Genomic DNA, 26130 nt, shown 5'->3' with positions numbered 1-26130 from the left:
TGCTCAAAGAACATCTCTCTCTTAACATTCCTTTAATGTAGGTCTACTGGTTACAAATTCTCTTGGCATTTATCTGTCTAAAAATACGCATTGTAGGGGCTGGTCTGGTGGCATAGTGGTTAAGTTCTCATGCTCCACTTCGGCAGCCCAGGGTTCGCCGGTTCAGATCCCGGGTGTGGATCTATGTACCACTTATCATGCCATGCTGTGGCAGGCATCCCACATATAAAATAGAGGAAGATGGGTACAGATGTTAACTCAGGGCCAATCTTCCTCAGAAAAATAAAATAAAAAATAAAAATATATGTTGCCTTCACTTTTGAAAGATACTGTTGCTGGGTACAGATTTCTATGTTCTTTTGTTGTTGTTTCATTTGATACACGAAAGATATTAGTTCATTAGGGTGTGAATTGTTTCTGATAAAAATATCAGTCATTCTTACCTTTGTTTCTATGTATATGTGTTTTTTCCTCTGAGTTAACAAATTTTATTTTCTTTATCTCTGATCTCTAACATTTTAATTATGACATGCCTGGGTGTTCTTTTCTGTGTATTTATCTCTCTTGGTGTTCATTGAAGTTCTTAGATCCGTGGGTTTATCATTTTCACCATATTTGGAAAGTTTTTGGCCATTTATTCTTAAATTTTTTTTTGTCCTTCCTCTGTCTCCTTTCTTCTAGGACTCCAATTACGTGTATGTCAGGTTACCTGATATTGTCCTGTAGGTCACTGAGGTTCTGCTTATCTTGTAAGCATTCTTGTTCTCTGTGTGATTCATTTTAGATAGTTTTTATTATGAAGTCTTTAATTCCACTAATCATTTCTTGCTCAGTGTCTAATCTGTTGCTAATTTCATGCAATGAATATTTTTTCATATATTGCACTTTTCTGGTCTAAAAGTTCCACTTGGTTCTTTTACAAAATCTTTTCCTCCATTCATTGTGTACATGTTGTCTTTTAAATCTTTGAGCCTATTTATAGTGGCTGTAGTATGATCTTTTCTAATTCCTTCATCTCTGTAATTTTGGGGCCCATTTATTTTACCCGTTTCATTCTCATGGCTATGGGTTGCATTTTCTTGCTTCTTCACATATGTATTAATTTTTATTGAGTGCTCATCCTTGTGAATTTTATGTTAATAAGTCCCAGGTTTATGTTGTTTATCTTTAGAGAACATTGGATTTCTTCTGCCTGGTAGTAAAATTACTTGCAGGTAATTTGATGCCTTGGAGACTTAAAAATCTCTTTGAGGACAGGTTTATAACAGAGCTCACTCCAGGGCTAGTTTAGCCTTACAATAAAGCACAAATCTTCTGGGGGTTTCTACTGAATGCCCCGTGTACTCAACGAATTCTCTCTATCTTGGCTTCTACAGGTATTCCCAGACTGTGTGAGCTGTCGGGATTGTCTTCTCCCCAGCTTTTCCTCTCTGCTTGACCTAGACAAGCTTTACTATATGCACACGCAGTTTGATCTTCAGCCAAAGACTCAAGGAGACCCTTGTGAACATTCATGAGCTCTTTCTTAGTTCAGTTCCTCGCTCTCCAGTGCATTGCTTTGAAAATTCTAGCCATCTTGGACTCCCTCATCTCCCACCTCTATCCCCTCAATTCATGAAGCCACCATGTTCTCTTGGGTGTCCCCTCCATGACCTAGAGCCTGGAAATCATCTACAGGCAGAATTCTGGCACAATTGTAGGGTTCGTCTTGTTTATTTCCCTTCTCTCAGGGATCATCGTCCTGCACTGCCTCTTGTATGCTGTCTGAAAGCGATTGTTTCACATGTTTTGTCCGGTTCTCTAGCTGTTTAGGGTAGGAAGGCAATTCCCATAGCAGTTACCTTCCCCATTCTTTTTTTTTTTTTTTTTTTTTGAGGAAGATTAGCCCTGAGCTGACATCTGCTGCCAATCCTCCTCTTTTTTGCTGAGGAAGACTGGCCCTGAGCTAACATCCATGCCCATCTTCCTCTACCTTATATGTGTGATGCCTACCACAGCATGGCTTGACAAGTGGTGTGTAGGTCCGCACCCAGGATCCAACCCGGCAAACCCTGGGCCACTGAGAAGCAGAATGTGCAAACTTAACCGCTGCACCACTTGGTTGGCCTCCCCCCCAATTCTTTTTAAAAGCTGGTTGGGAACCATCAGATGGATATGCCAGAATTTATTCATCCAGTTTCCAGTTCTCCCTCGTTTAGTTATAAAATTTATGACCAGTTACTTAATTCTTTCACCATAAATTAGTTTTGCTTGTAATCAAACTTCATATTAGTAGAATCATACCGTGTATGCTTTTTGGTGTTTGGCATACTTTGTTCAACACTGTATCTGTGCAGTTCATACATTTTGCTCTGTGTATTAGTCATTTGTTCTTTTTCATTGCTGCATCGTATTCCACTGTATGGATATACCACGAGCTATGTATCCATTTTCCACTGATGGACATTTGGGTTGTTTTGGATTTGGGGCTAATATAAACATAGCTACTGTGAAGTTCTTGTCCAAGTCTTTGGTGGTTGTACTTATGCATTCTTGGTGGGAACAGAGTGGGATTTCTGGGTCATAGGGTATACATATGTTACCTTTTAAAGACACAGCCAGACAGGTTTCCACTGTCACCGTGTAGTTTTGCATTCTTGCCTAGAGTGTAAGAGGGGAGAGTTCCAGTTGCTCCACATCCTGACAACACCTGATATTGTCAGTGTTTCTAATTTTAGCCATTCTCATAGCAGTATAAAGGCATCTCATTATGGTTTAAATTGACATTTCCCTAATGACTAATAAGATAGAGCATGTTTTGCATTATACCCATTGGGCACCTGAACGTCTTCTTTTCTGAGTGCACGTTCGTCTTTTGCCACGTTTTAATAACCAGGTTGTCTTTTTCTTCGTGATTTGTTGGAATTTTTGTTTCGCTCTGCTTTATTTTCTGTTCAGTCAGCTATACTGTGGATATGCTCTTTGTCACATATTTGCACTGCAAATATCTTATTCCAGTTGGTGTCATGCTTTTTTATTCTCTTAAAGGTGTATCCGGAGGGCAGAAACCAAGGGTCTCTCGCTCACTTGCCATGCCTGGCACACAGGAAACCCTCAATAAAGGTTTGTTGAATGAATGACTGCTTTGGAATCCTAGCTCCGGGCCTCAGTTTCTCCAGGGGCATGTTAATCCCCCGTCCTGTCCATATACAGGATTCTGTGAGACGCGCAGGAGACACAGCATCCGTTCATCGCAGCGTCAGCTTTTAGACCCAGAAAAGGCGGAGCTGGGTTCTTGTCCGGGAACTTGCCTGAGAAGCTCCACGTGGGCGCCCCGCCCACACCTGTCACTTAGTTGAGGGGCGGGGCAGAGAGGGCGCTCCTGGGGGGCGTGGTTAAAGCCGGGAACGAGGAAGTGGGTGGAGTTCCTGAGCCCACTGACCAATGAGAGGGAAGAGCCCTGAGTCCTGGTGGGCGGGGCCAAAACGGCGACGGGCGCGTAGTCCTCGTCTCCATTGGACGGCTTGGCGTCGTCAGGGAAACGTGGCGTTCCGGAGGTGGGGGGGCGGGGCTTCCCGGGAGGCGGGGCTTCCGGGGGCGGGGCGCGGGGCCGGGGCGCCGCCGTCAGCTGACCCGCCGCCATCTTGTCCGCCATTTGCCAGCGGCGCGGCGCGAGCAGGAGGGGAGGGGAGCGCGGCCTGCTGAGCCGGTCGCCGCTGCCGCCGCCCCCGGACCGCCGCCGACCTGGCCTGGAAGCCCGCCCCGCCGCGGCGCCCGGCAGTGCAGCGCTCCGCGGGCGGCAGGCGCGGCCCCCGGGCCACCGCACGGCGCCCGGTCGCGGGCCTCCCGGGGCTCGAGCCCGGCGGCGGCCGCCGCGATGGCCCTCAAGATGGTCAAGGGCAGCATCGACCGCATGTTCGACAAGAACCTGCAAGACCTGGTGCGCGGCATCCGCAACCACAAGGAGGACGAGGTGAGCCCGGCGCGCCGCGCGGGGCCTGACCCCGACCTCCGACCCCGACCCCATCCCCCGATCTCGGACCCCGGCTCGCCCCTCGAGACCCCGCTCCCCGCTCGAGCCCCTCCTGCCCGCTGCCTGGGCCGCCGCACGCCCACTCTTTCCCCAAGGCTCAGTTTACCCTCGGGGGCCCAAGGCAGCCCCAGATGAGATCCCGAAGGCCCCCGAGCCGCGATCCTCGGCCCCCCGTGTGTATCGGAACACCTGGGGGGCACTGTTAACAAGGCAGCGCCCCGGGCCCTGCTGCTGGGTGGCCTCCCTCCCGCAGCCTCAGTTTACCCACTCGGGCATGGCGCCCGCCTCCCCCTCCCCTTGCCCGCGGGTGGCTCCGGAAGAGACTTCGCACGCAGGTACCCCGAACGGCGGCCCTCCAACCTGGAGGCCGTTTTTGGATCAGCTGTTCAAATGCACGGCCCCCGGCCCCGCCCCAGGCCTCCTGGGTGCGGGGCCCTCTTCTCCGCGGGCCGCCCCCGGAGGAACCCCGTATGGGATGAGCGCGTGTCCAGGTCGCTCCCCGGGGCCTGGGCCCGGGCCGAGTCCTCGGGAAGGTGGGGCCGCCTCCCTCGAGGAAGACGGGGAGGCAGCGTGTGTCTTCATTCAAAATAAGGAAGCCGCTCAGGGGTCCTGGAATGGGGAAGCCGACTTCAGCTAGGAACCCGAAAGCCAGGGCGAGGGACGGGTTTTCCAGAAGTAAAATTGTAACTGTGGGCACCGTTTCCTTGTTTTTTCGCTGCCCCCAACCTGTGACCTAGATTTAGGAGGGATGGGGGCAGTTAGTGGCCACCAGGCTGCGGGCTTCGTGGAGGAGACCCAAGCCCGCACTCCGACAATGGGAGCCTTAGGGCCAGCCGCCCCTCCTGGGAGCGGCTGCCCTGAGGAAGTGGCTGCTGGGGATGCTGCAGGTCCCACACGCGATGCTGGGGGGGGGGCCAATTGCCTCTGCTGGGAGCCCGAGTCCCTCCCGCTGTCTGGCACTGTTTTGGAAGGGGTGTGACCTCGCTGGAAAGTAGTGAGGTTGTTTCAGTTCACTCCCTCCCCTTCGCCTCTCTGGCTGCACCTGGGTGTTCCATCCCGTTGGAGGCCTGGCCAGCGTGTCGGTTCCAGTGTCCTGCTCTTCAGTGGCTTTCTGAGTTGGAAGAGGAGCTGATTGGCCTGGATTTTGTCTGCTGCACGTGGCTAAGTGAATTTGGGGCGTGTTTGCATCCCCAGGTTTCTTTTCCTGCGCTGGTTGGCCTCCTGATTCCCCCCTCCTCCGTTAGCAGATGTCAGTGAGCAGCCTGGTCCCGGGTTCTGAGGACAGGCTGCAGGGTCTTCCCAGTGGGGAAAGGCACGCTCCAATTAGGGCGCCTGGCGTTTTAGGGGGGTGCGCATTGCCACTGGGCAGTGCCCTGAGCCGTGGTCTATTTGTTTGGAATGGGTGGGAGTTAGTGGCGCCATCTCCACGGGCTTGGGGCCCGTTAGGCGGGGGTTCTGGAGGTGGGAGAGGCTGGTGCTGGGCGTCCTCAAGGCCGGGTGCCCGCGTGGGCCCTGCCCTTGGCCTGATGGCAGTCGATTCCCAGCAGGATGTGGCATCTGGGTGCCGTGGTTTCCTCATCAGCGGACCGTCACGGTCTGGAGGCTCCTTAATGGGGTGTAACTTCTGACTCCAGATGTCCATCTCCGTCCCTGTGGGAGCGAGCAGGTGACGGATGGTTGAATCCCTCTTCTGGTCCCCAGCTCTCTGTGGAGTAGGCCCTTTCCGTCCGCCCGCCCGGCGCACCCCACGGGGTTCTGACAGGCCGCAGTGTCTGCAGTGGTCAAGTTTCCCCAGAGTTTGCTTTGTACACAGATGTTAGCTGAGAAGTCGTGTGTGGCCTCGTGGAAGGGAGGCCGAGTAGTGACTTCACAGCCACGTGGAAAGGCAGCGTGCTTTAGTGGGAGTCGTTGGCGTGAACTCTGGGGGACCTGAGTCCAGGTTCTCGGGCCTGTTTGACTGGGTGACCTGGGGAGAGCCCCCCGTGTAAAGTGGGGCGACAGCCACCTCCCCACCTCACCGGGTGCTTAGGAGGATGCAGCCAGTGACGTAACGCCGAGCACCCTCGAAATTGTCTCCTTAACTGTGTCCACACCTCAGCCTGTGACCCCTTCCTGGGTTGTGAATTCAGTTTAATGGATTATGTTAAAAAAAAAAAAGAAGAAACTAGAAAATCCCAGATTGCACGCTTGCAGACCAACTGTTGCTTCTTGAAACTCTGATTTCGGCTGATGGCATCTGAATGTGTGCGTGCGTGTGTGTTGGGTTACCAGGGAAAACATATTTCATAAAATGAGTCAAAAAGTTTGAAAAATAGTGGTCTAATTCACACATTTCTGGGTGCTTGAGTTTGTTTTAATCCTTAGGATAACAGCATGGGTAATGTTGGCAGGTAGGAGGAGGATTTCCCCTTGCGAATCCTTGTTTCTAAAACTTGGCTGTGACTAGGATAAAGAGCCAAGTGACTTTTATTTTTTTATTCATTTAATTCTTGCAGGTAGTTTTCGTATTTCGGGGGAAGCGTTTTCTTTGAGTCTCTTTAAATTACAAGTTATGCCCATAACTTTTTGTAATAAGCTCAGGGTTTATTAAGTAAAAAGGGAAACTGTCTACATCAGTTCGGTGCAGACGCTTCGAGGTTTTTCTCTGAGCGTGGAATTGGCGGGCGACTCTGAGCGGCCGTCAGGATTGCGTGGAGGCCTCGCCTGTTGGAGGAGGAGTCCCCGCCGACAGCTCCGTGTGTGACGGGCACCAGTGTCGAAGCCCCCCGGGGCGTTCCAGACGCCTCTCCAGGGTGGGTGCACGTCGTTTCTTGAGCCGCTCCCCCTAGACGGGCATCTGCGTGGCTTCCAGCGTCTTCTCTTCCGTCGGGGAGTTCGTTCTGTGGCGCACAGCCCTCCACACTTATCTTAGTGTTTGGGGAGCGTCCGAGTGTTTTCGCTTGGGTATGAGCATTTCCAACCACTTACCTGGCATGTCTGAACTCCGTAGTTTAGTCGTGCAGAGTAATATTCTGAGGTTGGGCATGGTCTGCGTTTAAGATTGGACCGTAGGGAAGCGCTGATGTTCTGTTGCTTCTGGTCTCAGAAGCGGCACCATCCTGGGGTTCCCCTGGCGCTGGAGGTGTGGTCCCCGCGGGCTGCGAGGCGTGTGCAGGGCTGCGGTCCACTGGCCAGACCGTTACCGAAGCACGAATGGCGTCTGCACAGGGTGGGCACCCGGAGCTTTTGGCTCTTTGTGTAGATTCCTTTTATTTTAACGACTTCTGAGGAGAATAAAGATGTTAAGTTTGAAGTGAGTTTTGTTCTTTACTTTAATAACGTGGGTCATCCCCTAAATCACGGCCTTTCCCCCTCAGCACTGCTGACGTCAGAGCCGTCCTGGACGCTGTGGGGGGTTGAGCAGCATCCCTGGCCCCATCCACTCGATGCCAGGAGCACCCCCAGTGTGACAGCCACAGATGTCCCCATACATCACCAGTGTCCCCTGGGGGCAGGACTGACCCAAATTGATAAGAAAAATCTCCCAGAATTCCCTAATGCTCTCCCTTTCATCTTGGCACCTCTTGTACCCCACATTGTCACCGTGTTGTTGGACCCTGTGATATTGTGATATAATAGGAAATATATATTTTGGCCTTTGTCCCTGGTTTCTGGCACAGAGCTCATAAAACCTTCGTAATTTCCTCAGCAGCAAAGCTACTAGGAGCATCCTTGTTCGTGTATTTTGTCTCTGTCCCCAATTCCTAACACTGAGCTCTGAAATCACATGGGATTTCCTGGGTGCTAGGAGCGTCATTTGTTCTAATGAGACAACTTTGGGTGGCTCCTGGCTGGGGGCTCGTCACCAGAAAGACCAGGCCGTGGTTTGAAGCTTGGCACTCACCCCGCCCCCCACTTTCCTAGCAAGGGGAGAGGGGCTGGAGATGGGGTTAATGATGGATCATGCCTGTGTGGTGACGCCTCCATGAAAACGCTGAACTGTGGGGCTCGGGGAGGTTCTTGGTCCGTCAAAGCATCTGTGTGCCGGGAGGGTGGTGCACTCCAGCTCCACGAGGACAGAAGCTCCTTGCTTGGGGCTCTCCTAGACGTCTCCATCCGGCTGCTCACCTGTGTGCTTTGTCGTACCCTTTATTGTGTAGTAGCTGGTAAACGTGAGTGGCTGCTTCCTGGGTTCTATGAGCCGCTCTAGCAAACTACTCAAATGCAAGGAGCGGGGTTCACGGGAAGCCGGATTTATGGTCGTTGGTCAGAAGCCCAGGTGACAACCTGGACTTGAGATTGGCGTCTGAAGTGGGGCGTCCCGTAGGACTGAGCCTTTAAGCTGTGGGGTCTGTGCTGACTCCGGGCAGAGTGTCAGAACTGAGTTGATTGTACGACACCCGGCTGGGGTTGCAGAGTTGGTCGGTGTGGGAATGACCCCCCACCCCCCTCACCACCAGCAGTGAGAGTGACAGAGGAAGTGTGTTCTTCCTGGACAGAGCCGGAGGGCGCGTCCAGGCACGTGCGTTCTCCTCGTTAATCAGGAAGCATGTGGTGCAGGGCACATCACACAGCTCGGTGCAGTGTTGCGGTACTTGTCTTGCCTTCTCCCAGGGTACTGCCTTGCTTTGGGGCGTGTCCCTAAATGGTCTGCCCTGCTTGTGCTGGAAGCCTCATTCTCCTGTCTGGCTTCCTCCGCTCCCTGCTGCAGGCGCGCGCTGGAGCCGGCTCCTTGCGTTACTGCCAGCGTCCTGCTGTCTGTCTACACCACCTTCTGTTTGTCCGATCAGCGGTGCTGGTATTGGGGTTAGTTCCAGACTGGGGCCCCTGTCTGAATGGCCTTCTGCGGGAGTGGAGCTGCTGCAGTGGGGTGGGGAGCCGCAGCCGTGCAGGATCGTGTCGCCTGCCCACCGAGTGGCTCATTCCGCTTCCATCCCCGCAGCCGCTGTGAAGGCCCCCGTGCCCCGCGGCATGGCAGAACTGGCATTTCCCTTCCCCGTTAGGAGTGTGGCTGGGCACGCTTTCCCTGGCATGGTGGCCGTGTGCGTCCTTCATGAAGCCGTTTCTTCTCTTCAGGGCTGTGGCCTCTTTCTCTTTGTCTGGCTTACTGACTTGTGGGCGTTTGTAGAAAGGGCACCCTCCAGGCCCAGGGCGGAGTGTGTGGCCAGGCTGTGGGTGGGGGCAGCTATGAGGACAGCTGGGGAGGGGGTCTGTGTAATGGGGTTGGGGTCGCGTCTGCCTTCGTAACCAGCTTCCTGGGGATGGTCGTGCGCACAGCGCTTGGCAGAGCCCAGGAGGGGTTGAGGAAAGGAAGGCGTGGTGGCCTAGGTGTGCTCTAGGCCAGGGCCTGTCTCCGCACGGTGGCATCGGGGCCGGGTCATTCTCTGTGGGGGGCTGTCCTGGGCACTGAGGGGTGTGGAGCAGCATCCCTGGCCCCACCTACTTGATGCAAAGAGCACCCTCAGTCATGACAATCACAAACCTTTCCAGACGTCACCCAGTGTCCCCTGGGCGGCATGGTCACCCCCACGGAGTAACCCCTCTTCAGGAGGGTAGGGGTAGGGTGAGAGGTTGATGGTTGGGGAGTCTGAGGCTTGCCTGCTGCCTCCCCCCCATGGCTCATCCATGACTAAGTCCTGGACTCTGCCCTGCGGTGGCACAGAGATGACAGGCGCTCCTGGCCTCGCCATCTGGGTGGAACCTCGCTGACCCTCCTAGTCTTGGCTTTCCCAAAGCCACTGACACAGGCCACGTACTGAGCCACGCACCTTTGCTCCTGTCCTTGTCGGGCAGCCAGTGCTGGGCAGCCCACTTGTGCCTGGAGGCAAGCTTCTGGCGCCACCGCCCACTGCCGGTGGGACCCTGGGTGAGGTCACCTCCTGCCTCCGCATGAGTCTACCGGGCAGATGTTTTTTCAGCACAGCAACTCGGGCCCTGAAGCTGGCTGCGGGGGTGCTTGAGGAGCTGGGCCGGGGTCTCCGGGCTGCTGTCGCCCACTGCCGGAGGAGGGGCCAGCAGGTCACGTGTGGAGCATCAGCTGGCGATTCTGGTCCAGCCAGGGTGGTTTTTTCTGTACACGGTTTTATCGAGATGTAATTACGTACCGTAATATCCACTTGCTTTAAGCTTGGAGTTCAGTGAATTTTAGTGTGTTTACAAAAGTGTACAGCTATCAGCACAGCCTAACTTTAGAATATTTCTGTCACCGCGAAAGAAAACCCTGTGCCCACGTAGGTGCTCCAGTCCCCCACCCCAGCCCCCACTAATCTACTTGTGTCTGTGTGAATTGCAGTCAAAGGCTTGTTAACAGTGTTCCCACCCCTTCGGTGGGCCGGGCCCCCTCGTGGGTGTCCGTTGTGAGCCGGGGGTGACGGGAAAGACCGTAAGTGGCTGTCAAGAGCTCCTTGATGTGTCTGCACAGGGTCTCGGGGCTGACTGCAGGCGGTGGGAGCTGGGCAGGACTGAGCGGGGGCGCTCAGGCTCCTGTCCTGGCCCGTCAGTCAGCGTGTCTCTCCTTGCACTGGACCGTCGCTGCTTGATTCCTGGACTCGCAGTCGATCTTGACGGCTGGGTGTGGGCCTTCAGCCTTGTGCTTCTCCAGGGGGCCGGGGCTCCTCCTGCCACAGGGTTGTTTGAGCCTGTCTGAGGCAAAGAGGAAGTGAGGACAGTCCTGGGTCGTTGGTCATGCACAGATGTAGTCAGTGCAACTTCTTTCATCTCAACACTGACTTTCCTACTTTTTGGGGTTAAAATGTGTTTTCTTGTTGAAGTGATGGTGATCATAGTTGGTGACTGGGTTATTCTTGGCAAGATGCATATGTTAACTAAGGGTCCCCTCCCTGCCCCAGTTATCGTGACGACTGGTGACATTTTCCTGGTCTGAGATCCGAGTGCCTTGGAAACGCTGACTGACTGAGACCCATCACGAGGCCATGCTCTGCACGCCGGCCCCGGCGGTCTCCACCGCCCGGAGCCCCTGAAGGCCTGAGGGCCGCCGGGCTCGTGCTCCCGAGCAGGGGGGTGTGGGCTCGAGTCCTGAGCCCAGAGCCAGTGGGCGCTGCTGCCAGCATGGAGCTCAGCCCAGCCCGCGGGCAGCTCTGGGCGCGCACAGGACTGGAGGTTTGGGGCGGTCCAGAGGGAACCTCTTGGAAATGGCGGGGGATGAGGTGGTGGGGATGTCCTTCACGAGGTGGAGGGATAGTAGATGTGGGGCGCCATTCAGCGCTAAGAACTGAGCTGTCGTCAAGCCGTGAAAAGACGGGGTGTACATTGTGAAGTGAAGGAAGCGCATCTGAGGAGGCCCCACCGTGTGACTCCAACCCTCGGACGTTCTGGAAGAGGCGAAACTGTGGAGACGCTGAGAAGATGCGTGGTTGGCAGGGGTTGAGGGGGGAGGGATGGTGAGGTACAGGGGACCTTCAGGGCAGTGACGCTGCTCTGTATGATGCTGTAATGGTGGATATTGTCGTCGTACATTCGTCCAAACCCACAGAACGTAGAACTCAGGGCGTGAGCCCTGGCGTCGCCTGTGGACCTTGAGTGATAACGATGTGTCCCTGTCGCTTCGAGTATTGTAACAAATGCCCCTCTCAGGGTGTTGAGAGTGGGGGAGGCTGTGCGTGTGTGGGGGCAGGGAACCTCTGCGTTTCGCTCGGTCTTGCTGTGAACCTGACCTGCTCCTTACAGAAGCCGTCGAGCCCGGGCCAGGTCGGTGGCTGCGAGCTCGCCCTGCCCTGGCAGCAGCGCAGGCGTGAAGATAGCTCCACTGGGCTGGGGAGGGCCCGGGAATCTGGGGTTTTCTTTAAAGAGTGTCCTGGGGCATTCTGCTGAGCAGGCGGGCCAGAACTGCCATGTTGTTGTGTCTCTGGGGAGTCACCCTGGGAGGGACTTTGGACCCTTTGTTCTAAATTAAACTCTGGAGCAGTGAAGCGGCCTCGCAGCTCCGTGGTGAAGTGTGAACCCGCGCCGAGCGGGCGGGGGTCTGAGAACGTGATCATGCTCGCACCTCTGATTCTTTTTTTAAGAAAAATGTTGATGCTATGTAGCCATTTATACTTTAGACCTTAAAGTGTTTCTAATTTACGTTTTTAATAGGATTTTCTGGGTCTGGATCATGTTGGTATACCCTGACCAGTTTCTTTTCCTTGTAAAACGGGGAATAAGTGCTTTTTTCTTAGCAGCGCTGTGTGTAAATAAAAGATTAATGTCACCGCTCTCTGCCCCTTTCCTTACTTCAACTTCACATGACTGTTTTAGATGAACATTTAAGCGCTCCCAAGGGAGTACAAAACATTATTTTGTGTCTTTTCTAATTCTTTCCACGCTCTTGTGTGTGGGAGCCATGAGCCCGAGCACTAGTTTTATGCCTAGAAACTGAAGTCCGGGCGGGCCTTCCTGAGGCCGTCGCTTCCTGGGGCTGTGGTCTGTCCCCGGGTCGGCGAAAGCTCTGAGCGCAGGGCGGGCGTCCTCAGCTTCTGCTGCGCTGCCTGCCTTCCTGAGGGATGTTTTCTCTGGAGAGAGGGTTCTGGCTCAGTAGTTTCTTCCGCGTCCGGTGGCCTCCGTTGATTCCGGGCGTAAGTCAGCTGCCGTGTGGCCCTTGCTGTCTGCGGGTGTGTAGGGTGTGTTTTCCTCTGGCTGCTTTTAAGATTTTCCTCCGTATTTTCGGTTGGTGGCGTTTGGCTGCCGTGTGTCTGAGCGTGCTTTTCTGTCTCCTGTTGGGGTGCTGAGCTGCTTGAACCTGTGAATCTGTGTCTGTCACCCAGTTCGGGAATGTTTCAGCTGTTAGTCCCCCAGACATTTCCTCCGTCCTGGCCCCCAGTTACACGTGTGTTGCACCCTTGGCGTGTCCCGCGGTTCCGGAGGCTGTTCATTTTTTTTCCCAACTTTCCTCTCCTCCAGACTGCGTGATTTCCTATTGTTCCACCTCAAATCCCTGACTGTCTCGTCTCGTCTCCAATACGCTGTTCAGTCCATCCAGTGAATGTTTGATTTTGAAAATTATTTTCCAGTTCTAGAGTTCTGTGTGGTTGTTTCACGTCACTTTCCTTTCTCTGCTGAGATTTCCTCTCTGTTTGTTCATTATGTGCGTATTTTCTTTTTAGTCCGTAAGAGCATGGTTTCAGCTGCTGGGCTGAAATCTTTGTGTGTTAATTCCGTCATCTGGGTTATCTGAGTGCCCGTCTTCGTTAGTTGTCTTTTTTTCTTGAATGGAGATTATGTTTTTCTGCTCCTCATTTTGAGTAATTTGGGGTTGCATTCTGGGCAACTGGCGCAGTGTGGAGAATCTGGGTTCTGTTAACGTCCTCCGAGGAGGGTGGTTTTGTAGGGGGAGCGTTTCCTTTAGGGGCAGTGAGCTCATCTGGAAGCCTGGCTCTGCCTCTCCTGCAGTGGGCAAGCTGCAGTGTGGTTCTTTTAGCTTTAGCGGGGCCCTGAGGGAACATGCCCGTGCATGCACAGTTCTGGGGTCAGCCTGAGGTTTGGGCTGAGTTTATATGCACAACATGGGTACCCTCCAACTCTCCCTTCTTTGGGATTTCCCTCCTCATTTTCCAGCGGCTGTCTTCACCCAATCTCTGCTCTCTGGTTGTTGAAGCTAATTGTTCCCAGGTCTCCCTCCTATCTTAGTCTCAGCTACTCGCATGGCGCTCAGGGAAAACCCACGAGAGGCCGGGCCCTGACCCAGCGCTTCTGCTCGTTCTCTGCTGCCTCCAGGAAGTTGTTTTAACACAGTCTGTGTGGGAGGCTTGGTCTCATAGGGGCTACGCGGACATACCGGGAGTGGACTCCACCCGGCCCTCCTGAAACCTGGGGCGAGTGTCCCTGGGGCGTCTAGGAAGCTGGTACATGCACGCGCAGCACTTGGTGTTCATCCATCCATCCGCTGGGGCACGTCTGGCTGGTTTCCACTTCGGGGATGTCGTGACTCATGCTGCTACAGGCACTCAGGTCCCGGTTTTTGTTTAGACACCTGTGTTCAGCGTTCTTGGGTGGACACCCGGGAGCGGGACTCTGTTTGACCTGGAGGAGCTGCCAGGCCGCCCTGCACAGTGGCTGCCCCGTCTCCCATGCCTCCTCCGTGTGTGAGGCCGGTCTCTCCAACACCGGGGAAGGTCCTTTTGTTCTGTGCTTTTAAATCATTAACAGCCACAGTCCAGGGTGCAGGGAGGGGTCATCCGTGTGCAGGGCCAGGAACCCAGGATCCCTGAGCAGGATGTAGTCATTTGAAGCCTGCTGGAAGGGTATGGTGACGCTTGTTCCATTGTTCTGACTCTCGATCATAAAATATTCATAAAATATTCTGTGGCTGAGAGAGTACTCAAATGGCTTCTTTCCCCTGGAGCCCGAGCTGGGGGCGGCCAAGGGTCTTGGGCCCGGTCGGGGTATGGTCCGGGGTGACATGTTAGATGGAGGATGTGTGTGCAGTGGAGGTCAGTGTGCAGGGCACTTGGAGCAGGACTCCACTGGCCGTGCTTGCCACCCTGGTCTTTGGGGAGGTGGCCACTTTTGGACAGCGTGGCAGGAGGACCATTGAATCCTGCCACTGGGTGGACAGCTGGACGGGTTCTCACTCGTCGCTCTTCTCAGATGGTGGAGGGAGCTGCTCGTGCCTTGTGGGGCGCCGGGTGCATGTGGGCCTGGGGCATCGCCTGGACAGACGTGCTCTGAACCCCGTGGTGACTGCTCACCTCGTGAGCAGGTTTGGGTTCTCTTTGGGCTGCTGTGGTGACATCTCTGTGTGTCTTTGGGGCAGAAGGGCTAGAAGCCTTGTGCCCTGCTGCTCCCAGAGGGGACATCAGTTGCTTTGGGCCCCGTGTCTCAGTACTGCTTCCAGTCAGACCTGTTTGAATGCTGGTTTAGTACACGTGCTGAATTAGTGAGGAAACCTGAGAGAATTGAAAACGTCTGTCCACGCAGACACCTGTACACAGCAGCATGTCCGTGCAGTGTGATTCATGCAAGCCGAAAAGTACGCATCCGCTGGTGAATGGATAAACATGACGTGGTCCACGCACACGTGGTGGAGACGGAAGGAGGCGCTGCTCGTGTCATGGACTGCACACAGGGAGAAGGCGGCGGGAGCCGCACCCAGCTAGCGCCCCGGCTGCGGGAGAGGCCGCCGGAGATGGCTCAGAGAGGGCCCGGAGAGCTTGATGTTGAACAGCGTGGGCGTCAGCCTCAGAGGAGCCCTTGAGGTGGCCGTTGGGCACGGATGCCAGGCCCTTGGTGCGGGCAGCCCACTGTGGGTGGTGTCCTGGGAGGCACTGGTGCCTGTGGCCCTGAAGGCAGGGTGGGCTGCTCACGCCGATCTTCCCCCAGCCTGGCTCCTCGTCTGTGCCCCAGCCCCCAGTCACGGCCCGAGGGCCAGCACCAGCTGGCCTGCCTGGGCTATATGTGCGTCAACGCTGTTCCTGGGTGGCCCCAACCCCAGAGCGAGCGAGAGGCACAGGGGCCTGGCACTCCCTCCCCTCGTGGAGTCTTTGCCTCTGGCCCCAGCAGACTGGTGGTCCGGGGCTCCCCTGCAAGCTCTCCCCTCCCAGGACTCTCGGGTGCGCTGAATTACAGTGTGGCGGCAGGTTTTGGGGGGTCCAGCCAAGGGGCTGCTGCGCGTGTGCAGTGAGTGCAGGATGCCGCAGGGACTGCGAAAGGCTCCGCCTACCTGGGCTGGTGTACTCCTGTCACCTGGGGACACGGTGCTGAGGATCAAATGAGTGGGTTCTGTAAAGTACTGGGAAGGGCACCCGGCACGCGGGAAGCATCCTCACGCACTCTGTTGTCTTGAGCAAAAGGAGGAGTTGGAAGAGGATCCCGAAGTCGCCTGTCACCCTGGGGAGGCCCCAGGTCATCCTGTGACTGGAGGTGCAGGGAAGGTGGGTGGCCGCCACCTGGCTGCAGCCCTTCTTGTTGGAGAAGTGGGAGCTGCTGGCCTGCAGGGGTGCATGTCAGTCTGGGCCCCATGTGTTGTGGCAGCGTGGGGTTGAGGTAGACCAGCCACCCCGTGGTCACGCACGAGAGCTGTGACTCAGACAGTGCGAGGGACGAGCCTTCGGGCAGTAAGACGTGGGCATGTCTTCCCAGCCTTGTACCTTCTCTCGTTTGCAGTTTGTTAAAAGGCGAAACTGGAGGACTGAGAAAATTTCCGTGTCTTAATATTCTGTTTTGAAACGGTTATTTTTGTTGTTGTTTTTAAAACTTTTCAGTTTAGCAAACATCAGATACGCACTCAAGTCGAGAAGCCAGAAGGACAGACCTCCATGTGGCTGCTTCGGCGTGCGTCTTCCTCCTCCCCACTTCACGACCTCCCTGCCCCTCCGGGAGGACGATTCTGCAGGATTCCTGCTGTCCTGTCCCACTGATGGCCTTTTATTTATTTCATTTTTTTAAAGATTGGCACCTGCACTAACATCTGTTGCCAGTCTTCTTTTTTTCTTCTCCCCAAAGCCCCCGGGTACACAGTTGTATATTTTAGTTGTAGGTGCCTCTGGTTGTGGCATGTGGGGCGCCACGTTCGCGCCCAGGATCCGAACCGGCGAAACCCTGGGCCGCCGCAGTGGAGCTCATGAAGCCAGCCGCTCGGCCCCGGGGCGGCCCCTGGCTTTTTCAGCAGCAGCTCTGTTGGACATGGTTTGCCTGCCGTGCAGTCACACATTTAAAGTGTACAGCTCAGAGGTTTTCGTAGATTTAGAGAGTCACGCGACCATCGCCGCAGTCAGTCTTAGAACACGTTCCTCACCCCAAAAAGCAGCCCCATCAGCAGCCACTGCCCCGCTCTCTCCCTGGCCCTGACTGCACACATGCACTGTCCGTCTCTGCATCTGTGCCTGCTGGACGTTTCAGAGACGTGGAACTGTACACTGCGTGGTCTTCTGTGTCTGGCTTCTTTCTGAAGAGATTATTCTTAACTGTTTTAGCCAGCCACTTGCAGTTTCTCAATTTCTCTTTTTTCCTTTTAGGCAAAATACATCTCTCAGTGCATTGATGAGATCAAGCAGGAGCTGAAGCAGGACAACATCGCGGTGAAAGCCAACGCCGTCTGCAAGCTGACCTACGTGAGTACTGCGGTGGTTGCCCAGGGGGCACCGCAGGGCCACGCCCGCTGCCATGCCGCATCCCTCCATCCATCTGTCTCTCCCCATCCATTTGTCTATCTGTCTGTCCATCTGTTTGCCCATCCGTCTGTCCCGCCACCCATTTGTCCATCTGTCGACCCACGAGGTGTTGATTGACGCCATCAGCTCCCGGCACAGGCCTTAGAGTCGAGGGAGAGGCGAGCCGTGACGACCACATGCGCAGGGCCTGGTGGAGCCCTCCGTCCAGCCGGCCTGGGTCCTGTGGGGCCCTTTTCCACGCGGAGGCTGGTGGGAGTGCCCCCCGCATCTCAGCTCCTGCGCGGGCTGGACCGCAGAAGCCAGCGGGTGGGGCTCAGCCCTGAGCCGGCTGGGCTGTCCCCTGCAGGGCTTTCTTCCTGGTTGGGGAGGGCGACAAAGGCTTGCCAGAGGTCCCGTCGCGGCGTAACGTCTAGGAGGAGTGATTGGCAACGGTTGTGGGGTTTTAACCAGTGCGTGTGAGCTCTGGGACCTCGGCCGCAGGCGTTTATCCTTCTGAAGTGTTTGTTCTTGACCTGTCTCTGTGTCTTAACGTGGAGACTAGCTTGTCAGAAGAAGGGCCGTGCGCCAGGGCGTGTGTTGGTGAAGCCCGCGTGTTGGGCATGCGGGTGGCGCCCGTTCTCCGCGTGCTGTGACGGGACGTTGCGTCCTCTGGCTTCAGCTTTGGCTCGTGAGGTAGTCACTGTGCCTCGCTCCTCTGCAGTTACAGATGTTGGGATACGACATCAGCTGGGCCGCCTTCAACATCATAGAAGTGATGAGCGCCTCCAAGTTCACATTCAAGGTGCGTGGAGGAGCCTGCTGTGGGTCCCAAACCCCGTGCTGTTGGGGCGGGAGGCAGCTGGGGGGTCCCTGGTGGAAGTGGGGCATCCCCGGATATCGCTGCAGCCCATCCTGAGGCCAGCGGCCCAGCCGTGAAAAACAACAGGAAAAGCACTAGTGACCCAGTCCCGCCAGGCTGGAGGCAAATGTCCCCTTTACAGCTTTCGTCAAGTTGTTTATTCACACTGTTTACATAACACTTTTTTTTCAATTTTAAGTAATGTCCGTGAAATTATGGGTTTGTAGGATTGGTGTTATATATCTTTAATACCAATTAAAATAAATTTGTAACTCTTTAAAAAAAACAAGGAGGGGGGCCTGGGCCCGGTGGCACAGTGGCTAAGTTCGTACGCTCTGCTTCAGTGGCCCAGGGTTCGCTGGTTCGGATCCTGGGTGCGGATCTACACACCGCTTGGCAAGCCATGCTGTGACAGGTGTCCCACATGTAAAGTAGAGGAAGATGAGCATGGATGTGAGCTCAGGGCCAGTCTTCCTCAGCAAAAAGAGGAGGATTGGCAGCAGATCTTAGCTCAGAGCTAATCTTCCTCAAAAAAGCCAAGCAAACACTGATCATCCCACTCAGAGGCCACCTTGTCACCTGTCCCGGTGCCTCTTAGTCATTTTCTGAGCCCTTATTCTCTGTGCCTCAGGGGTCCCATTGTTTGGGAGCAGTTTGTGACATTGCTTTCTCCTCCCTTGATCTCATGACATAAGCGTGTCTCCCGTTTTAGTAAATGTTCTGAGAAGTGCTTTTCCACACCCATGGCCCATTGGTGGGTATTCTGTAATTTTCCTGAGTTGGCTCAGTTTTCAGTGGGCCCGTCCACCGCTGGGCAGCTGAGGCTAAGGCTGCTGCCAGCCCTGAGCGCCTGCCTGCGGGTCCCTGCCGGGGTCAGACTAAGACCCCCATCTTGGTTCATGAATGGATTCCCAGCGCCCACTCACCTGTGCCCCTGGGGCCAGGCTGCGGGGTGTTGCTGCCGGGCCTGGGGGTTGGCTTGGCAGCAGCTCAAGAGGGGCTGGAGCTGCCCCGAGGGGCGTGGTTCCCGTCTCACCTCTGACGCCTTCGATGTTCCCCTTGACAGCGCATCGGCTACCTCGCTGCTTCTCAGTGCTTTCACGAAGGGACCGACGTCATCATGCTGACAACCAACCAGATCCGCAAGGTAGGTGGCCCTTCCCGCAGGACCTCGACCTTCTCACTCCACAGTGCAGCTCTGCTGTCCCCACGCCTGCACGTCTGTTCTCCACGCTGGCTGTTCTGTCGCTCTGTGCGGCGAGTAGAAAGCACAGGCCAGCCGCACCCCCTGCGAGCCCCTTAGCGAGCACATCGCCTATGCCCGTCTTCTCAGAGATGCCCTGAAGTGGTGGGGCGCCTGCCCTGGGGCTCGCAGGCGGACGGGCAGGGCTGGCGGGTGGCTAGACTCCCCTCTTCTCGTTTCCACTTCTTGGCGTTGGGGCTGCCTCTGCAGTCGCCCCCCTTCTTTCAGATCCCTCTCCCTCTTGAGGGCGTGCCTGCATGGGGTGTACACCCTTCCTGGTGTAGGACTTCCTGCCGCTGGGTCTCGTGGGTCAAACCACATGCGTGTTTCAGTCACGTGTAGTTTTTTTTATGTTTTGAAATGATCTTTGAAGACCACCGAGTAGTAAATTTCCTCCTTGGCCCCAGGATTTGGAGACCCCCTCCTTTCCTGGCCCCAGATCACATGTTGGAGGCTGTAGCCCTGGGCTCACGGATGGCCGGGGGCAAGGCCCAGACCCCCATGAGCTGTGGTTGCCCTGCAGGGTGACCTGGTGACCTGGGCTCTCTCCCAGGTGGGCGCCATGGGATAGTCAGGCCGTGTCGGCAGTGGCCGAGGTGCTGGTGCCCGGCACGGGTCAGATGCAGGTCTGGGCACACGAGCCTGCCACTCTCACGGTGCTGGGGAGGCCAGCTCACGGCCAAGGAGCAGCAGCACCAGGCGTCAGGTGCCATGGGCTACAAGGGGCGAGCTTGGCCAGGCGGCCTTGGAGAGGAGGAGGGAGAGGGTGGGCGGCCGCACTGGGACGGTGAGCGAGGAGCGGGAAAGAGCAGGGCGGAGGGGCTCTCACCTCCTGAGCACCCGGTTGCCAGCCAGCTCGGCAAGGCCCAGCTTGAGCTTTCCTGGTGGCCATCTCGGCTCGGCCCCCCCCCCCCCCCCCGCCCCCGCTGCCTGCCCCTGTGTGCCAATCTCAGTTTAGACACAGACCGGTCACCGCTTGAGATGTGCTAGAGCAGGTCACTCAGCTCCGCTCTGCTGCAGGGACGGCTGAGCCGAGGCGCCCTCACAGCCGAGCAGGCGGTGCACCCGCCCCATTACCAGAAGATCTGGGCAGGTGACCGTGACCGCCGCCCGCCGCTGCTCCCTCCTTGGCCTGTCGCCGTCTCACCTCGGGCACGGGGTCCTGGCTGTGCAGCTGCAGCCCCGCTGCCGTTGCTGTCCTGCTCCCTTGAGGCCCCAGTGTTGGCACTCCCCATGCGTGTCACTTTAAATGAGCCTGTGACTTCTGCAGCACAGCTGCCGCAGGCCTGCCCCGCGGACGTTGGCCTGAGCGTCCTCTCTGCAAACCCTCGTTTCTGACGGGCGCCGGCGGCTCCGTGGCCTCTGCCGTTCTCCTCCCTGTAAATGACGTGGAGCGGCAGCGGGCGGTCAGGGCCCGGCTCTGTGCTGTGGGTTCCGACACGGTTTTGTGTCCTCAGCCTGGGCTGGAGTGGATTGGAAAAACCGGTGCTTTCACACTGTTAGCACAGCCTGCAGGCTTAGCTCTTAAAACGCCTCTCGGTGTATTCTCCACCGTGCGCAGCAAGTTTGGGGAGGTCCCTTAAGAGGCCGGCTCCGAGAGCAAGTGAGTGACTTAGAGCGCTGTCCCGGCGTTGAGCCGAGGCTCTCCGCTCGCTTTAGGGAGAGCCGTAGACGAGCCGCTGGGGCGTGACTTGAGAGCATGATGGCGGCCAGGCCTGGCGTCTCCTCCTCCGCTGGTTCTCCTGTTTGCCTGATGGGGAAGCCCAGGCCAAAGCTGCTCTCGCCCTTGGGAGGGGCCCAGCGCCGTTGTCCATGGCTGCTGTAGGAGAGACCCCCCAGGGGAAGCAGAGGTTCTGGGGTTCTGCTGGGGGGCTCCCCCGCCATCTGCTCATTCGGCACCTGGGGCTGGCTGGCTGCGCCTTCTCATTCCCCAGGTTTCTAAGCAGGGAGCCACCTCAAGACCCAGTGACTGATGCTGGCTCAGCCCCGATTGCGCCTGGGGACACTGGGTTGTGCCCGGAGCCAGGGGCAGCTCTCCCCTCACCTGTGTCCCTCCTCTTCCACCTGCCCCTGCCCTTCTCTTGGTGACAGAGTGCGGAACTGTCTGCATCGTGTTAGGCCTCGTGCAAGGCTGGCAGGGCACAGCTAGGCCGGGAGACGCACGGCCGGTGCCCCCGCTGACCCTCCTCCCTCCCTTTGCAGGACCTGAGCAGCCCCAGCCAGTACGACACTGGCGTTGCACTGACTGGCTTGTCCTGTTTTGTTACCCCAGACCTTGCCAGAGACTTGGCCAACGACATCATGACACTGGTGAGTTTGTGAGCGTGCCAGGCCACCCTTGACTTCTGGTCTATGACGTGATCTGGGCTGTTTGGGTGCCGGGAAAACTGAGGCTAAAACATCACACCAAGAACTCCGGGGCGTGTGGAAGCGGGCCAGGGTCCCCAGCATGAAGTGGGAAACCGAGTCCCTGTCCCTGTCCGTCACCTGATGGGGCTCAGCTTCTGGCAGCCGCCAGTCTTCCCCGCTTCGAAGACCTTTGGGAGAAGGGGTGTGTCACCGACAGGTGAGGTCTGGCTGAGGATGCTCACCTGCATGGTCACGAGTGACCCGTCAGTTACTTTCTTGTGAGGTGCAGGTGGCGGTCGCTCCTGTTTCGACAGCACGCAGTCAGGGTGAGCCTTCGTGCTCCGTCCCCGATGCCACGCATGTTTATCTGGCTGCATTGACTTCTCACGGCTTGGTCGGTCTGAAGGGCAGGAAGCCCAGCCAGTGCTGATCCCCGCGGTGCTGGGCTGTTGTTCTCAAGTGTGGCCGTCCTCGTCCACATCACAGCCTCCGGCATGGCGGCTGTCCGCCTGCATCCCTAGCTAACCGGGAGGGCCTTTTTTCCCTCGGTCACGTTAAAGCGTTGAGGAGGGTGCTCACGGTCCTCCTGAGAGAGTTCTGTCTGTCCTGGTCCACCTGTCTGCTATGCGGATGCTTAGGTCTTGGCTCATGGTCTCGAAGACCGCCGGCATCATCAGCTTCTGGATCAGGGGCCACATCCAGTGGCCTCCTGTTGTGAATCATTTTGTCTGCCCACAGCCCCGCCTTGGTGACCTCCCAGCTGCGAGGGCAGAGCTGAGGAGTCGCACAGGGACCGTCTGGCCCGCAAAGCCAAAAATACTGCCTGGCAGGCGCTTTTCAGAAAGCGTGCGCCCTGGCCTCGGTGACGGTGGTCACATGCCCACGGGAGGCCATTTGGGAGTTGCTTCCGGCACCTGCTGGGCTGGGTCACGGTGGGCTGCGTGACTGTCTTAGGGCGAGGCTCCCGGGGGCCCTGACGAGTGAGGAGTGTGCCCACCAGGGACGGCAGACCTTTCCGGCCAGAGCACATCCCCAAAGTGCACAGGAGCTCCAGGGCAGTCTGGTGGAGGCGTGCAGGGGACCCAGGCTTGACAAGGGGAGCCTGGGACACCCCTTGGCACTCCGCTTTGGCAACAGGCCTCGGCAGCCGGAAGAGCCTGAGGCCCTCGTTGATGGGCGGAGGCTCTCTTTGCAGTGTGACCTGCCATCCCTCAGATGGCCCCAGGGAGTCTGGGCGGAGGTCTCAGCCTCTGGAAGGCTGGCCTACGGTCATGGACACAACACAGGGAGGCAGGTTTCGATTCCATCCACGTCCCTGTGTGTGATCCCTGGGCTTGGCGGGGCAGTAGAGCGGGCGTGCAGGCAGCCCCAAGGCTAGAAGCCAGACCAGCTGGGAGAGAGGGTTTCCTCCGGGGGACGGAGTGGAACGTGGCGGGGGTGCGAAAGACAGCAGCAGTGCTGAGGGGACCCCGATGGCGCTCTGCTCCCACAGATGTCGCACACCAAGCCGTACATCCGGAAGAAGGCTGTGCTGATCATGTACAAGGTGTTCCTGAAGTACCCCGAGTCGCTGCGCCCTGCCTTCCCCCGCCTGAAGGAGAAGCTGGAGGACCCCGATCCTGGTTTGTGGATTTGAGTTAAGATGGGGGCATCCCAGACACTGTCACCACTCGGGGACCACGTGGGACTCCACACGGTGGTGGTGGCACTCCACCAGCGTCTGCGAAGACCTGGTGCGAGGTGCTGTAAGGAAGGAGTCGAGGGGCCCTAGGTCCCAGGCCCCCTTCCTAGAATGCCCCCAGAGGGCACCTTCTTACTTCCTGGCACCTCAGATGCCAGGTTCGCCTCCCGCTGTCGCTGCCCTGGCCTGGGATCCGCCCCTTCTCCAGGGAGCCCTGCTGCTGTGCGTGGGGCGGGATCTGGAGGCGGTCTGGGCTGGTGTGCTCCTTGCTGCTGGCCCTCGGCAGACGCCCACCCACGCCCGCACACCTCGAGCGCTCCGCCTGGCTGGCTGCGTGTTAGCAGTCACGACTTGTCCCAGTGCCTTGACGCCAGTCCTGCAGCACAGGGCGCATTCCAGCCTTCGTCTGTCCTTGTTGTAACTCTCCTCCAGCTGGGAGACCCTAGCTGTGCTGACATAAAATAGCTTCTCTAAACACCGTCTGTCGCAGGGAAATCTGCCTTGCGTCACGGAGGGTCACAGGGTGAGGAAGGTTCTGCTTGGGGAAGTTGGAGCAGGCCCCTTGGGCTAGGGCTGTGCCTTGGGAACATGGAGTCATTCTCCCTGGTGGGTGTCCTGCCCCTGGAGTCACTGTGATCCTGCCGGGGCCTGGCCTGTGGCCTCAGGCGAGGGACAATGCCTGGTGCCTCTGGCCCTCTTCCCTAGGAGGTGGTGGTGACAGCCCCGAGGTGGTCGGGTTTTGAGCTGTGCCCAAGGTGATGGGCGCAGCGCTGGGTGCAGGCAGGGCTCCTGCACGTGGAACCAGCAGCCTGCTGAGGGGATGGCCCTTCCCCTACTAATGAGGATGTCCGCTCCTCACTAATGAGGACCCCCTATTGTTGAGGACGCCCACTTATTGATGAAGATGCCCGTTTATTAACGAGGATGCGCCTTATTGATGAGGACCCCCCCCATTGATGAGGATGCCCATGTATTGATGAGAACCCCCTTATTGATAAGGACCTCACCTTATTGATGAAAGCCCCGTTATTGATGAGGGCCCTTCTTATTGACGAGGATACCCTCCCTATTGATGAGGGCCCCCCAGTGATGAGGACGCCCCCTTTTTTTAATTTATTTTTAATTTTTCCTCCTTCTCCCCAAATCCCCCCAGTACATAGTTGTATACTCTAGTTGTGGGTCCTTCTAGTTGTGGCACGTGGGACGCTGCCTCAGCGTGGCCTGATGAGCGGTGCTAGGTCCGCGCCCAGGATCCGAACCAGTGAAACCCTGGGCCGCCGAAGTGGAGCTCGCAAACTTAACCACTCGGCCGTGGGGCTGGCCCTGCGGACGCCCCCTTTTTGATGAGGATGCCTTCACACTTTGCAGGAGTCCAGTCGGCAGCAGTCAACGTCATCTGCGAGCTAGCCAGGCGCAACCCCAAAAACTACCTTTCGCTCGCTCCACTGTTCTTCAAGCTGATGACCTCCTCGACCAACAACTGGGTCCTCATTAAAATCATCAAACTGGCAAGCACTCCTCTGGTCCCCACGGGAGTGACTGGGTGTCCCGGAGTGCCCCTGGGCCCGTGGGCGGGGGTGGAGTCAGGTTCCGACCCTGGGCGTCCGTCTCTTGGCTGTGGACAAGGACGTGTGGTCTTGCTCCTGCTGCGAGTGACCCACTGGTTTTCGTCCCCTAGTTTGGTGCTCTGACTCCCTTGGAGCCAAGGTTGGGCAAGAAGCTGATTGAGCCTCTCACCAACCTGATCCACAGGTGAGCCCTGGTTCCCCACACGCCCCATTGGGGCAGCCTGCCATCCTTGCTGTCCACCACGGGCGGGCCTCTGCTTCCTGCCCCGCATGAGGACCCGCACCTGTCGTGTGGGAGGGGTGAGCTTCGAGGACAGTCTCCCAGGATCAAGAAGGAAATAGACTCACTGGGTGGTTTTGCTCCAGGCAGCGAGCTGTGTCTCTGGAGCGTCCCTGGCCCTCGTGGGACACCAGGGCTGGGGCTTGCTTTCCCTTTGATTCACTTTTTGAAACAGCAACTGCGAAAACAAAACAGAAGGAAGAAGGAGACCCCCTGCAGCCTCCCAGGTTCACAAGTCGATTCAGTGGTCCAGTGGAGCCTTAGGTGACTTAGGTCACTGGCCTGTTCTGGAATGTTCTAAGAGCTTCCACACCACTTTGGGTGCCTGTGGTTGAATCGGGGGCTGAGCAGCAGCTTGCTCGGGAGATCCTGCCCGTGCTGTCCCCCAGGGAGGTGGGCATGGGCAGCAGGAGGAGCTGGGTCTCGAGGCCGCGCAGGACGTCAGAGCTGCGTGCTATCTGCGCGGCCCAGGCCTCAGGCACGTCTCCGCCGTCCCCTGGGATTCAGTTTCCTGACTTGTAAGTGGGTCAGACGGTAACAGATAGTAAACATGGATGTCTGGCCTTGGAAAATTTGGTTTTAGATAATAATCTAGCACCAAATTCACAAGGTAGCTGTGTGTCCAGAGAACAAGAAGCTGTGGGTCCCGTGGCCCTGGGCTGGCTCTGACGGCACGTGCTCTCTGGGACGCACAGCGTCCGTGTACTTGGCTTCCCGTGATTTGGGCTCAGGGCCCACCCGAGAGAATATTGAGGGTGGAGCAGATGCGCCTGGTGCCCGCCCTTGGTCGCCATTGTCCTGGGCTGTGCTCCCCAGGCCCCTAGACGCCCCTGAGGCCTGGCCACGTCTGACTGGCCCTCAGGCCCCCGTTAGAGTGGAGCCAGGGGGTGGTGGTCTGGGCTGGTGGAGGCCGTCAGGGAACTGGGCTTTTTCGTGGGGATCACAGCATTAGAAGGGTGGGGGACTGGCCTCCAGTGGGGGCAGCGTTTCAGGCCGCCTTCGGTGCTTCGAAGGGGGATGCTTGTGCCCTTCGGAGGGTTCTGATGACCCAGATGACAGTGTGGCTGGGCCGCG

The 26130-nt window shown here is 57.0% G+C and overlaps 1 protein-coding gene across 2 annotated transcripts in view; it reads left to right on the top strand.

Annotated features, from left to right (window-relative positions):
* The first annotated feature begins 3626 nt into the window (after positions 1-3626).
* AP3D1 (adaptor related protein complex 3 subunit delta 1) overlaps positions 3627-26130 on the top strand; it is a 40655-nt gene continuing 18151 nt past the window's right edge. Inside the window, exons 1-8 of one of the 2 annotated variants that reach the window (XM_023644346.2) lie at positions 3627-3952; positions 16942-17037; positions 17798-17878; positions 19002-19082; positions 21381-21488; positions 23020-23149; positions 24577-24716; positions 24887-24960. In XM_023644346.2, coding sequence (XP_023500114.1) covers positions 3857-3952; positions 16942-17037; positions 17798-17878; positions 19002-19082; positions 21381-21488; positions 23020-23149; positions 24577-24716; positions 24887-24960 — 806 coding nt within the window. In that variant the 5' untranslated portion in view covers positions 3627-3856. The remainder of the gene's footprint in view (positions 3953-16941; positions 17038-17797; positions 17879-19001; positions 19083-21380; positions 21489-23019; positions 23150-24576; positions 24717-24886; positions 24961-26130) is intronic. The other variant, XM_023644345.2, reaches the window with a different exon arrangement.

The sequence above is a fragment of the Equus caballus genome, chromosome 7 (assembly GCF_041296265.1).
Source record: "Equus caballus isolate H_3958 breed thoroughbred chromosome 7, TB-T2T, whole genome shotgun sequence".
NCBI classification, from domain to species: Eukaryota; Metazoa; Chordata; class Mammalia; order Perissodactyla; family Equidae; genus Equus; species Equus caballus.
Note: the sequence above shows the minus strand (reverse complement) of the source record. Positions and strands in the feature narration are given on the sequence as shown.